At 39.0% G+C, this 13,664-nt stretch overlaps 1 protein-coding gene across 3 annotated transcripts in view; it reads right to left on the bottom strand.

Annotated features, from left to right (window-relative positions):
- Positions 1-13,246, bottom strand: part of HERC2 (HECT and RLD domain containing E3 ubiquitin protein ligase 2) — a 102,843-nt gene extending 89,597 nt beyond the window's left edge. For 2 of the 3 annotated variants that reach the window (XM_030234802.2, XM_050981304.1), the window contains exons 1-3: positions 13,122-13,238; positions 12,281-12,397; positions 1,733-1,847 (exon numbers count right to left, since the gene is read on the bottom strand). In XM_030234802.2, coding sequence (XP_030090662.1) covers positions 1,733-1,847; positions 12,281-12,352 — 187 coding nt within the window. In that variant the 5' untranslated portion in view covers positions 12,353-12,397; positions 13,122-13,238. Of the gene's footprint in view, positions 1-1,732; positions 1,848-12,280; positions 12,401-13,121 lie in introns of all 3 variants that reach the window. The other variant, XM_030234801.2, reaches the window with a different exon arrangement.
- Between the last annotated feature and the right edge of the window lie 418 nt (positions 13,247-13,664).

The raw sequence follows: 13,664 nt of genomic DNA, 5'->3' as shown, positions 1-13,664 counted from the left end.
TTTTATACTGCTGTCTATATTTTGCATCAGAAGTGACAGATTGCATTTCCTAGCTGATATTTCAAGGATTACCCTGAAAATTAAAAACAATTATATTACAACATCTCTCTATAAGCTTTCTCAGAATTCCTAAAAGCACTAAAGCACCACAACTTACCAAACATCTCAATTCTCTGCAGCTACTTAGCTATAAAGATATTGGAAGAACAGTTTCCTACCAAAGACTAGCACAGGTACAACTCAAAAAGCAACGTGTAAGTACTACAGACCCTTTATCCTTCCTCTACATTAAAGCACAGTGTGTTGAATTGTTTTACCACCACAACACCTCTATCATGAGCTGCCAGTAAACAGGAAAGCATTTCCTACAATTCCTTTAGGAGGTAATACTTCCCTTTATTGCAAAAAGTTTACAATGCCTTTTGTTACTGCACGTGGAAGTAGCCAACCCAAAGAACAAACTATTACTCTACCTCAACTCATTTTATGAGCATCTTTGTAGTAGCCTTCCTGATAAGATCAGCTGTATTTTCACCCAGTATCAACAATAATATTCCAAAGGGCCAGCAGCATTGGGAAGACAAAAGTTTTCTAACTCTGAAACAGTTAGGAGCATAACCTGATTTTTACTACAGCATGCAGCCACTAATAACCTACAAAGCTTATACTCTTCATAAGTAAATGCATAATTCATTCTTCTTTCATAAATTATTTACTGTATCTTACTTCCTGTAAAAATTACCTCCTCTAGCCAAAAACACATCCATTCCTCCTATTTTCAAAGGAGGCATACTATAGGTATCAAAAAATTGTCTACATGGATAATTGAGCATTATTGGTTTGAAATATCATGTCTATCCCACAGTACAATTCAGGAAGTAACAAAATGAAGATGCCAAAAAAATAGTTCACTGTTACCAAAGGCAGTATTTCTACCCAGCTCCTCATTTATCTGGGAATTTTACAAATTACTGACAAAATTTATCTGACCATTTGGTGAGTCCATTTCAGCCAGATCAGGAAACAAATAATTTAGGTTTTGACCAGTTTAATTTTCTGTTCAGAAAAGAGTCAAAAGAGCACCACTTTTGTGGTGAAGATGAAAAAAAGGCAAGAGCAGAATCACCCCATTCCAGCATTCCCCATTACAAAACAAAATCCACCCCCACCAAAGAAATCTCCCTAAGCAATTGTATTACCCTGCCGTTTGCAGTATTTGCAGTGCTAAAATTGCTCTCAAGTACGCTGGAAAACTTTTTTAAAAGGCAAAAAAAACCCATGCACAACATTCTCAGGCAGATCATGGACAGTTTTTAAGCTGACCTTTCAGTTACTTGCTGAAGACTGTAAACAAAATTAGAAATAGCAGTATCAGCTTTATCCCATTCCTCAGTCCACTTCCTTTAAACAAAGGCTACAGCTGTAAACACACCAAGCATACCAAACAAAAAGACACTGCCAAGCCTCTCTCATAGTATCATGCCCAGTTATGAAGTTAAATCTCACAAGGCTAGAACAGATTTAAGCCTTCACTTGGAGGCTTGGACATTACCTTTTCACATGCTTTCTAGAAATCACTTTCAATTGTATTTAATTCAAAACATTAACACCTGCAAATCGTATAGACAGGTGATGATAAACAAAAGTCTTGTGACAGTATGAAAGCTGAAGTCCATTTTCAACACAATGACAGAAAGAAATGAAGAAATGAAAAGAAGTTTAAGATTCATACCTTTCCTTGGAGGTAGTTCACCACTCTGTATTAATTCTGTTCCAGGATATACAATCTCTCCATCTTTGACCATTTCATTCCACAAGCCACACAATCCATCTCGTGTAAAAGCAAGCTGTTAAAAATAATACATTACATACAGTTACACACACTCTTCCCTCAAGGTGACTCAAGCTAACACTTAAAACACATCTGATTTGATACATCATCCCAGAAGAAAGAAAACACATGTACCATCTCATTGGAAATGAGATTTTTGTGTGAGTGTCTGTGTGTGTATGACAAGGATTTTAAAAAATCTTCAGAATCTCTGATTGTCTAGCTATGCTATTTTCAGGTTAAAAGTGCAAAATGGTAAATTTTAGTTACGTTCAAGTCCAGAAAAATTAACTTTTTTTTGTCACCTTTTGGTGACAAATTTTCATCAAAAGCATGGACTTGGTCACCTCAGAATTATCCACCCATTCAAGATGACACCAGCTGGGGGGCAGGGAGAGGGTGTGGGGAGTCCTTTTTCTCTTCAGGAAAAGCTATTCAAACAAAGTCAAGCTGCATAAAATCCCAAGACACAGAAGATCACAGTCCCCTCGCCAACCAGCAACTGAAGAGCTGGGCATCTTAACCAGAATGATGACATCAAGGCACAGATTTGTAAATGAATTCAGCCAGTTCAATCTGGTCCTGCTGTGCAAAGCATCTCTCCCCATCCTCCCTCTTCTTTCCAACTGCTACAATGCCTCCTCTCCCACGAAGAGCCAGATCATGGAATGGATCAAGCCTAAACCCAGCAACACCCAGAGGAAGAGCAAAGGGCTGCCTCAGCCCAGGTCAGCTCCCAATACACTCTGTGTTCAAGAGCACAAATACTGGCAACAGAACATAGACTCTGCTAGCTGGAACCACTCACAAAAGCACTGGCTGTAATACAAGTCTGCTAATGATTTAGGAATTTGGATCTCCCTTGGAGAATCCTAATGAGCAGGACAACTTCTCTTCTATGGATGTTGGTTTTTGCTTTATAAAACACTGCAGAACTGGTATCTACATCCCAAGTGAATTCCATAATAACCAGGCTGTAATTCACAACTGTATAGCATAAGGGAGGAGGGCAGGACACAAAACTGAAACAGAGTATATTCTGCATACCACAGTGGTGCAGTGGATCACATTGAAAAAAAAAACCAAAAAAACAAACAACACCAACGAAAAAATATTTAAAAAAATAAGAAAAGAAAATATACCACCTGCTGAAGGCTCATTCAGAAGCATCTTTGTGTTATGTAACTAGCATTCAAATCCAAAGTGTTTTAACTGATGTGGCTTACAACAACTGCTATAAAATATTTAACACTACACCAAAGTCCATTTGTCACGAGAAAATAGCTCAAAATAAAATCATTACACTGTAATGATTAAGGATTACAGGTTTTAAGACATCCACCAGCAGGGCAGAGATTTGCTGATCCAGCTCATCTCAGTTAACAGGAATTAAAAGACAAGTTGCATGCTTCCACACCACTGTAACACACTAAATGACCAAAGTAATTTCTTGACATCATATTGCACACTTCAGAAATCTACTCCAACATGTATTAATGATTTCCATAATTCTTCTTTCAGCATAAAATATGAGTTGACACATTGTACTTGTCTGTCACTTACTACTGCCTGATCAGGGGCAGAATCATGCAGTGTGAGTTAGATGTTATTCATCTTATCTGTGACTTATCAATTGTACAGCTCCAGAAGCAAACTCTGACCATGCTTTACTGAAAGGTACAGTCCCTGTTCCTCAGTGTTACGCAGCACAAAGAGGTTTTGCAAAGACCTGCCTTGTGTTTTGCTAAGAGTTTTACATTTGGTTTCATTTTTTAAAAATTGGAATAATCTGAAGCTGCATTTCCACAATGAAAAAAATTATTCACCATTATTCAAATTATTCACCATATATAAAAAAATCACTGATTTCCTTGATTGTTCCCAGCCTATGAATATTTCAACAATAAATGGTTTTCACTTTTTCCTTCTTTAGATGTGGCCATATACTTTAGTAGGACACCTAGGAAATTTATTTTCATAGTTTTTTTCATGTGTAAAAAAGGTAAAACAGTTGTTTTACTGATTTTGGTTCATATAGTGGTGATACATTATTTTTATCTTTCACCTGTTAAATGCTAACCTGTGGTAAAATACAATCTTGAAAAATAGTAAGTGAGGCAATCCTCCAGATGGGCTTGCATAATAAATTATAGTTGTCACAAATTAAAGATCTTTTTCTAATAAACTGTCTTTTTCACACATTTTACTTTACATTCTCAGATCACCTTGATATGGAAAATCATTCTCACAGCCCATAGAATCTAAATGTCTCCAGGCTTTGAATGCCAGATTCTTCATAATGTAGCACTGTTCTATTTCAGAAAACTTACTTATTACTTTTGAAAGCATTAATATAAAGCAGAATCAGGAACTGTTTTCTCCACTTCAACCTCTAATTCTTTTACGCAGCACAAAGTTCACTCAACTCTTTCATGCAACTAAAAACTGAAAAAGTAAACAAAATTTCTTTGGCCTTGGGTTTGGTTCAAAGTCTTATCAAAGTAATTTTTTCTTGGTATGTTGCAAAAAGATAGAGCACCAAGACTACAGGTCACAGAGTTCCACCTCCTGCTCCAAATACCATAAGCAGCCTTCAGATAAACAACTTTGCCTACTGCTCAGGTTGTAGCATTTTGTCAGCAGTATCTGTGTTGGGGGAAAGGGAAAAATGAGACAAGTTTGAAGTAAAGAAACACTGGACTGACTTTACAGCAATAATCAAAACAACCAACTGAACAGATAATTAAGAAATAGTATTTACAACCAATTCATCTGTCATAACAGGGAAACTTAATTTCACCTGTAACAAAATGACCATTAATCTACTCAACATTCAGCAGATATCTAGTATTTGCTATGTGTATTAGCCAAAAGTGAAAGAAAAGTCTGAGTTTTTAAGTGATTAATTATTTAAGCAAGTTTATTTTCATGATCTCAAAATTACATAATCATAATAGAAAATTTACAGCTCCCTTAAGAGAAATATTTATTTTAGCCAACAGAAATGGGGTGGAGTGGTTGATACAAAAGAGGGTCGTGCTGACATCCAGAGGGCTCTGGACAAGCTGGAGAAATGGGTTGACCTTATGAACCTAAACCTCATGAAGAAGTGCAAAGTCTTACAGCTGGGGAGGAACAGCCTCAGGCACGAGAACAGGTCCAGTGTAGGTTCAGTGTGAGAGACGTGGACAAAAAGCAGAGAGCCCAGCAAAGAGACATGAAAATTATTAAAGGACTGGAACACCCTTTTTATGAGGAAAGGCAGAGGGAAAGGGCTTGGGAGGAAAGCTCATCTATATACATATATATATATATATATATATATATATAATCTATACATATATTTATATACATAAAATCTGAAGGAAAGATGTGAAAAAGATGGATCCAGGCTTTGCTCAGTGGTACCCAGTGACAGGACCAGAAGGAATGGATGTAAACTGAAACACAGGAGCTTCACTCTGACCACCAGGAAACACATTTTCCGTGAGAGTGTGATCAAGCACGGGCACAAGGTACCCAGGGAAGTTGTAGATTCACGATTTTTGAAGATATTCAGAAGACATTCAAACATAGACCTGGGCACTGGACTCTAGGTGGCCCTTCCTGAACAGGGGAATTGGACCAGATGACTTCCAGAGGTGCCTTCCAATCTCAAACATTTGTGACCCAGTGAAACCTGCAGCTGAAGATAACACTCTTCTGTGTAGTGGAAAAGTGCCTGCTTTAACTTCCCAATCCTGCATTTTTTTCTTCCTACAGTATTATATGACTCTCTTCCTTTGCTCCCCCCAATACCTCTCACATTCAGTCATTCATAAAGAGTCTATCGACACATCTCAGTGTTCAAACTAAAGAACTAAAACTTTGTTCAGTACAAAAAAAAAAGAACAAAAGTACTTCCCTGCACTAAATTATTTGAAGAATCTTCACAAGGCAATTGGTAGTACAGTGCAAGACAAGGAAAACATACTTTGTGTCTTCATTGCTCTTGACATACTGGAGTTCCAAACACGAGAGCAGCCACTTGTGTTCTGTAAAGTCTCTCTCACTAGACTGCTTGATTCATACGAAAATCTTTCCCTCTAATAATTTAGCAATTTCATTTGTAAATGCTTAAAGGGATGAATTTAAACTCAGTAAGTTAACAAATTAAGAATAATGAAGTTTTCACTGAACTTTTGCAACTGACAACAGTACCAGAGATGTGCCCTCTGTAAATCTCCCCCAAGGCCCTGCTTGCTCCACCACTTACACACTTCCTTCCAAAGACCAGGACAACAGCAGCTCTATACTCCATAACCACTATCCACTGCCTTGCAACTTTGGCCCATGTTCTTAATCCTCCTACTCATTCCCCAAGCTAAAAATCTCCCTTGTCCTTTCCCATGACATCTACTGACCTCTTCTCAATCCCCATTTCCTACGCATCTCACCTTCAGAAACCCCCAAGCCTCTTCCATCATTTGTCACACTTTCTCATCCCCAGACCATGTCTTGATCACTTGGAAGCCATATATCTCAACAAATCCACACTTCCCACACAGACCTAAGGCTCATCCCTGCTCCTTATTCCAAACTAAAAACACGAGGGCCTAAGGAGACTTTAAAGTGGACTACTGTAAACTGGGCTGCCTCCACTCTAATCTTTAGTTAATCTTATCTTATCTCTGCAGTAGAACTGTAATTTATTCTGTCTGGTACAACATCTGATTAAGTCCAAGGGGTATCTAGTTTGGTTGCTGACATATGTTGCTGCCAACCTCCAACAGGGCTGGCAGTGAAATTCCTGTCCATCCCCATCAACTCTAGACAATAAGACCCTGGCATTAACATTTCCTTCCATTTCAAGAAAATTAAATCTTGCAACTGTAACTGGGTAAGCTCCTGAGAATTCTCAAAGCACTGCTACAATTTTGCTTTCAGTAAGTTATTTTAAGAATAATCAGCAGCTCTGATTTTGTTTTGAAGTCAACTATTTTAATTAGAAAAACTCCATGTACTACATTAGATCATGTTCTCAAGGTGGTTTCATAAACTTCCCTGCAAAAAGCATAGAAGCCTTCATAAAAGTTAACTTGAACTCAAGAAAAACAAAGCTGGGAAAATAAAATGACACAAAAAGCAAGGATTGACTTAGGTAGGATTCCTGGTTATATAATTGCACTGGAAATTTAAGAAACTGACTTCAAAACCACAGAACATCAGTATGGATTTAAAATATTAGCTACTTAAATAATCTGCACCTCAGAATTGCCAAGGGTAGTAGAGAATCTGTTCTCCTATTCACTTATTTTTGCATTAGCCACTGGCTCTGTTTTAAAGACTACATGAAAAAACTTTTCTCGCTAGAAAAATATTTAAGTGAAAAACACTTCCCGCCCAGTAGTAGTGAAGAAAATCACAGAAGAATAAGTCCTTTACTAAGTCTCTCTTTTGTTTTTGCTTTTTTGAATCCATTCAATTTGTGTTTCCTTTTTCATTGTTGTCTTAGTATTTTGTCCTAGCTTCCTTCCTCCCCTGCTGAATGAGGCATGCCCTGAGACCACAACTGCTTATCACACCTATGCAGAGCACAGTGCAACATCACCAGACCTAAACACAGTGCTCAAGAGCTGAGAGCAAAATCAAAAAGTTCAGCAGCCCCACATTACTTCAACAGATTTGGGTTTAAACTAGAAACATCCCCATAATAGAAGGGTGCTGGTTTTCCACTTGCTGGAAAAATTAACAGTTAAGAGTCACACAAAAAAAAAATTACCCAATTCCCTCAAACTTAGAAACTATCTTTATGCATCTGAAGAATAGCTCTGTCTGAGCCCAAATATTTGAACCTATGTATTAAATCTAATTTCTCTAACCCATCACACCACATATAGCGTGTTTCCCTCCATCTGGAAATCATTTATTTAGGAGAGACAGCACTACTTCATTTTTAAAATAACTTTTTAAAATTGGTATTACTTCCTTTAAATACAAAGGACTCCTCATTTGCAGTTTACTGTAAGAGCTTCCAAATAAGCCCTTCATTTTTTTGATCAGAAAACCAAAGCAAAGAAGATTAACAGGAAACAACAAAATATAGAAGGCAACTTTCACCAGCTTCTTGCTTTTAATAGCCAAGACATCGTTTCTTTACATAATCTTCTCACAAGTATAGACACTGATCTGAATGTTGGAAGGTAAGATTTTCAAGAAAATCAAAAAGATAAATTTAACTTTGAAGAAAGGGCAAAAAGGTTTCAAACCAATTCAACTCTTAAAGGTGGCTATTTAATTTTAAAAACACTGATTTTCATCTCTGTGGCAAAAGATAATGACAGAAATAGTCTGCCAACCATGAACTCAATGAAAACTGATGGAAATGCTTCATGTTCCTCTTGCAGACAGCTCCTACACCTTAACTGTTGCCTAAAGTTTTTCTCCACCCTGCAGGAAAATGTAAGTTTTTCCCTCTAACTCCTGCTATTAAGCACAACAGTTCTCCACAGGATCCAGAATAAGCAACCTAATTAAACTCCATCTGAACACACACATGCATCCCATTAGCTCACAGCAATTCTAGTTTTTAGTTATTCATCCATCACTAATTAAAGGTCTCTGCATAAGATTCTAATTTAGTTGTACAGTACATCTATTTAATCAGAATTATTTTAAGCACAGTTTGATTCTGCAAACCTGGGTACCTCGGTTTAAGTAAACAATTTTCATCTTCCCTTTTTATAATAAAGCATGTCTTCCTTAGGAACAGTCATTGAAACACAATCTCCCATGACACACAATGTAATTGATGACTAGTAATAGTCATCAATAGGTAGGTCTTTTCAATGTATTAATTCAAATCTAAATAAATAACTTATAAAATGAAATAATACACTAACTTTTCAAGTGACTGTACTAAGAATGACATGAAAAAGTGGCCTGCACTAAAATCCACCTATTTTATAACTTATTGGGACTATTTTATTAATGGTGAGGTTATATACATGCTGTTGATATATGTCATAGGAGAACATGCTACATATTGTGTACTGATGTTCTCATATTCAGCTGTACTACCCTGATATTTCAGCTGCTGTAACAGTCTGTTTTTACAGATAAAGTATCCTATTTTGCTCCACCAGGAAATTTAGATTTTTTTAAAGTAAAATAAACATTTCTGAGCACTTCAAAATTACACTAGTAGCCATAAAACATACAAATAATTACAAAGTTTTTAAAAAGACATGGAGCAGTTACAGGTTGCATTTGGATTTTTGTGGAGCACTTTGGCTCCCTCAAATAGCACTGTTCAGTTTCAGAAAAATTCATGTAAGCAAAACACATTGTGAAGATACAGTTCCTTTAACATTTCAACCCCATCAGGTAATTGCCCAGGCCAGAAGGTCACTGCTACTACAAAAGGACTTGTGCCTTTGACATTCACCTAAGAGCAGTAATAACATGCTACATCACCCTGCCTTTGTCTCTTTACAGCAGGAACATCCCAAAACTGAGTAAGAACATTTCGATTTGGCCTGGACATCAGCTGCAACAGTGAGGCACACAGGTGATTAAACACAGCCATGCCACAATCCACATGTCATTCTTTTCTTACTGTATTAATACCACAACATAATACTTATTAATGCAAATACTGCTAGAATATTGTGTATAACACTATTCATGCAACATCTTCTCGAGCTAAAACAAAAAAGAATACGGTAATTTTCAGAGAGATTTCATTGGCTCAATCTACAATAACTGCCAGTTATCAAGTCTAAAAAACAAGCTCTCTGGCAACAGTGACAAAGGAAAAAAGTAAAAAAAAAAAAAAGTTCTTTGGAGATCTTGGGAGATACTAGGCCACCAAATGAAACCATTTCACTTCCAATCTTAGCTATACACCCCAAATTTTGTAGCAGCAGAATTTACTTTAAAAACTAATCAGTCTCTCTATGTCTCCTAAGGTGATTCCCCAAAATAAATCTGTTTCTACAAGGACTGTCACCTAGTCATTCTTGGAGTGCTGTACACTGACAAGTTAAAAAGGGAGCTACAAAGTGAAGAGTTCCAGGGTCGAATTGCAAACAATTTGTAGTCATCTTAATCCTTTCACATAAATTTAGTGTGTTCACTTCAAACCCTCACAGTACTATGTTCACCTTTTCAATTCCTGCTGACAGTCTCTTGAGCACCAATAGAGCTCTTCTACAGCTGAGCCAGTAAATACAAGCATATTAAGAAATCTACATATTCAGTACACACAGAACTTAAAGGATTAAGACACAGGATTTATACCTATTAAAAAAATAACCACCTGCACCTAGGTCATGCTAGCCAACAAGTAGCTAAAATAATCATTTGTGTAGTAGAAAAATTCTCCAGAGTCCAAAACCCTTCCCTTTACAGAAGGCATTTGCCATTCAATACATTAAAAGATGCTACTCAAGAGTCACATGCTAAATTTTTCAAAATACTGAACACACGCATCCAATTAAGAGTTCTGTGATGAGGATCTGTGTAATACCAAAAACAGGTAACCTAATAAGAAAATTATATTATACCCAGGAGGCCTGGCTTGTCTTCAGATTCCAGAGAAGTGATGTTTGCATCCAGCAGATGAGAAATCATTACTGTTCTCTTATTTCATTATTCTCATTATTTTGACTACAGCTTGATTGGGAAAAAAAAAATTAAAAAAAAAAAAAAAGAAAGAGTACTCTGGCAATTAAGAGTTTAACTTGCTCTTACTTACACAAGCTCTTTATGCATAATAACATTTATTCATAGAAATATGCTGCAAATTAAGATTTTTATTATTAAAAGGAAGTCTTGTAACACCTCAACTAAACTACAGTCTCATAAATCACAAATATTTCATTGCATTTATACACACAACTGAAAATAACCCATAAAACTTTGGATGACAACAGAAACCTTCCTATCAAAAGTTTAAATAAATAGGGAATAAAAAGGAATGTAGAAAAAAAGGCACTACAAAAAAGGAAAAAAACTAATAAATCACAAAAACAGTCACATTTTCACCCCATATAATAGAGAAGAGAAAAAAAGGCAATGCATAGTCAGCAGGTGTTACAAAGGTTGCCACTTTTTCAGATAAATTTCCCTGTATTCAACAATCATTATATACAATATACTTGTAATCTTAAAGCCACCCTTCTGGAAACAAAAAAATATTTCCCTATTTCTTAACATGCTCATCTCCAAAATGTTGTATAGCATCTTTATTTACTACACTAGAGAAAACATCTGACTTTGGACTGAAACTTTTACTTTGGTACGAATGAAAAATGAAAATAGAATTAACCTAACCAAATCAAGAGCAAGCCCTGTCATTTCATAGCATTTACATTCAAGACCTACTAAATAATGGAACCTCTTAGGCTTTATCTGTCACTTCTGATTCCAGCTTATCTTGTTTGATGTAAAATACTGAAGAAAGGTTGCTTTCGAATCACAATTGCATGGGGAAAAATCCTTGTCTAACCATAAGAACAACTCAACTCAAGCATGTAGACTATCAGTAGGTAATCTGGGATAAAGTCATAAAGATGGAATTTTTAAGAGTTTTTCAGGAGCACTATCATTAACAGTAACAAAAGAATAACCCGGGCTGGCCCATCCCAAAAAGAATTTCACTGTTTTGAGTTGAAACTTGGAAAGGTTATTTAAAGTAAGAGACCTATATGCAACAACATCTGGGTAAAGAAAGGTGAAGAGACAAGGTCTTAATCTAGTTAGTCATTTCATCTACAAAAAACATAACTGACCCAAACTACTCTATTTCTCTGTATTTTCCACTTATTCGTAAAACCTGAATTGGGAAAACATGTTAATGCCCTTCTCCTCCCCATATCACACAAGTTTGCTACATGAAGAAATCTTCCAAGACAAAAGAAAACTTTCACCAAATACTGGTATATTTCAATGAAGACCACTTCCATTTCAACCTTGTACCTTTGACAAAAATCTCAAAAAGGGCAAAATTTAAAGGAACCCTCTAGTCATAATGCAAACAACTACAGCAAAATCTAATTTGAATTCTTCAAAATATAAATTACATTTCCATCATCTTTCGCTTCAGTTCTCCTGTGCCTTAAAACTGCCAGCTCATATGCAGGCAAGACATTTAGCAACAGTCTAAATAAGAATTTATAGATCTAGCAGAAATGCCACATACTCTGCTAGGAGCTTTGACACTCAGCAAAGATAACACACATATGTAGTCCAGCTTGTTTCAAAGCAGAAGGGACTGGACTGAAAATGCAGATCTATTTGCAGATCAAAATAACTTGGTGTTTCTTCAAAACCACTTATAAATCAGCATACTCTGGAAAACCTATACACTATCTCAAGGGCTGCAATCTCCTACTTGTCAGCTCTTTGGACTAAAAGCATCCTTGTACCTGAAAGGTCACAATGCAATATGACCATCAAAGTCCTTACCTGCAAGTCTGTCTTCAACCATTTGGAGTCAAACCTTGCTTGAGCAGACAGACAAAAAGAATCAGAAGACATGTTTCCTTCTTCAGCCTTCTCTCCAGGCTGGCTGAGCAGCCCAACCTGCTACAGATTGAGCAGAGAGAAAGAAAAAAAAAAAAAAAAAAAAAGGACAATCTAGTACATGAAGTAAACCACACAAGGTTATTTTTGTTCAGACTAGGACGGCTTCCACTTGATCTTTAAAAATGTACCATGAAGAAGGACCTCCCTCCTTCACATCCCTTAAATTTGCACGGGGAGAGGAACACGCAATAGGATTACTACCTGAACCTAGAAAAAAGCCTCCACATCCCTTCCCTATCACATCCGTGGGAAGGAAGCCTCCCTTCTGCTGCACTGAGCCACACCAAAGGCCTTAACGCTGCCCCTCAGCCCCGTAAGTGGTGCATGAAATAAATAATTGATCGCAGATTACGCAAGCCGCAGGCCAACATAAAGCGATTATCAGGGTCACCCGCACCCCCTCCTCCCGGCGGCGGCCGAGGCCGGGGGCTCCCCCTCTCCCGGAGCATCCCACCCCCGCGCTCACGTCCCGCTGTCACCGCCCCTGACGGCTCCCACCCGCCCGGGGACGGGCCGGGGGGCTCGGGGAGCGGAGGCAGAGCCCCGCCCGGGCAGGGGTCGCCGCGGGGGCCGCCGCTGCCCCGCCTGCGCCTCCCGCGGGGCTCCCGGGATGCGGAGCGGAGGCCGCGCTCTCCCCGCCGCCTGCCGCCCACCGCCGCTCCCGCCCCTGCCTCCCCGCCGCCCCCGAGCCCGGCGGGGCTGGCGGGGCTCTCCCACTCACCGAGCAGCCGCGGCAACGACGGCGGCGGCTCCGGCTCTCGCTCCACCGCCGCCCGCTCGGCCCCGGGTAATCCTCGCCCCTCCTTCCCTCGCCCGCCCACCCCCCACCCCTCCGCCGGCGGAGCCGCTGGCCGATCCCTCCCTCGCTCCTCCGCTACTGGAGACGGGCAAAGCCCGGCCCACCGTACGCCGGCGCAGCGCCCTGCCAATCGGGAGAGCGGCGGGAGGTGGGACATCCTGTCCCGCAGCGGGGCGGGGAGCGCGCGGGGCCGCGGGCAGGCGGGCGGAGCCGCGCTGGTAATAGCGGAGATCCGAGCATCCTTACAGCCGGGATGCAGAGATTAAAAAAAAAAAAAAAAAAAAAGGGTTGTTTAAGTCATTGAGGGGCCATCTGCAAACTGTACTGTGGATTTCTAAAAAAAGTAGCTTTTAAGTGTTTCAGAGGAGAAAGGTTAGTAGCGAGTAGCTCGGAGGCAAACAGAACCACAGAGTGGGAAAGGTTGAAAGGGACCACACTGGGGCATCCGATCCGGCGTCCCTGCTC

The sequence above is a fragment of the Serinus canaria genome, chromosome 1, assembly GCF_022539315.1.
Source record: "Serinus canaria isolate serCan28SL12 chromosome 1, serCan2020, whole genome shotgun sequence".
Lineage (NCBI taxonomy): Eukaryota > Metazoa > Chordata > Aves > Passeriformes > Fringillidae > Serinus > Serinus canaria.
This window is presented reverse-complemented; position numbering and strand designations above follow the sequence as displayed.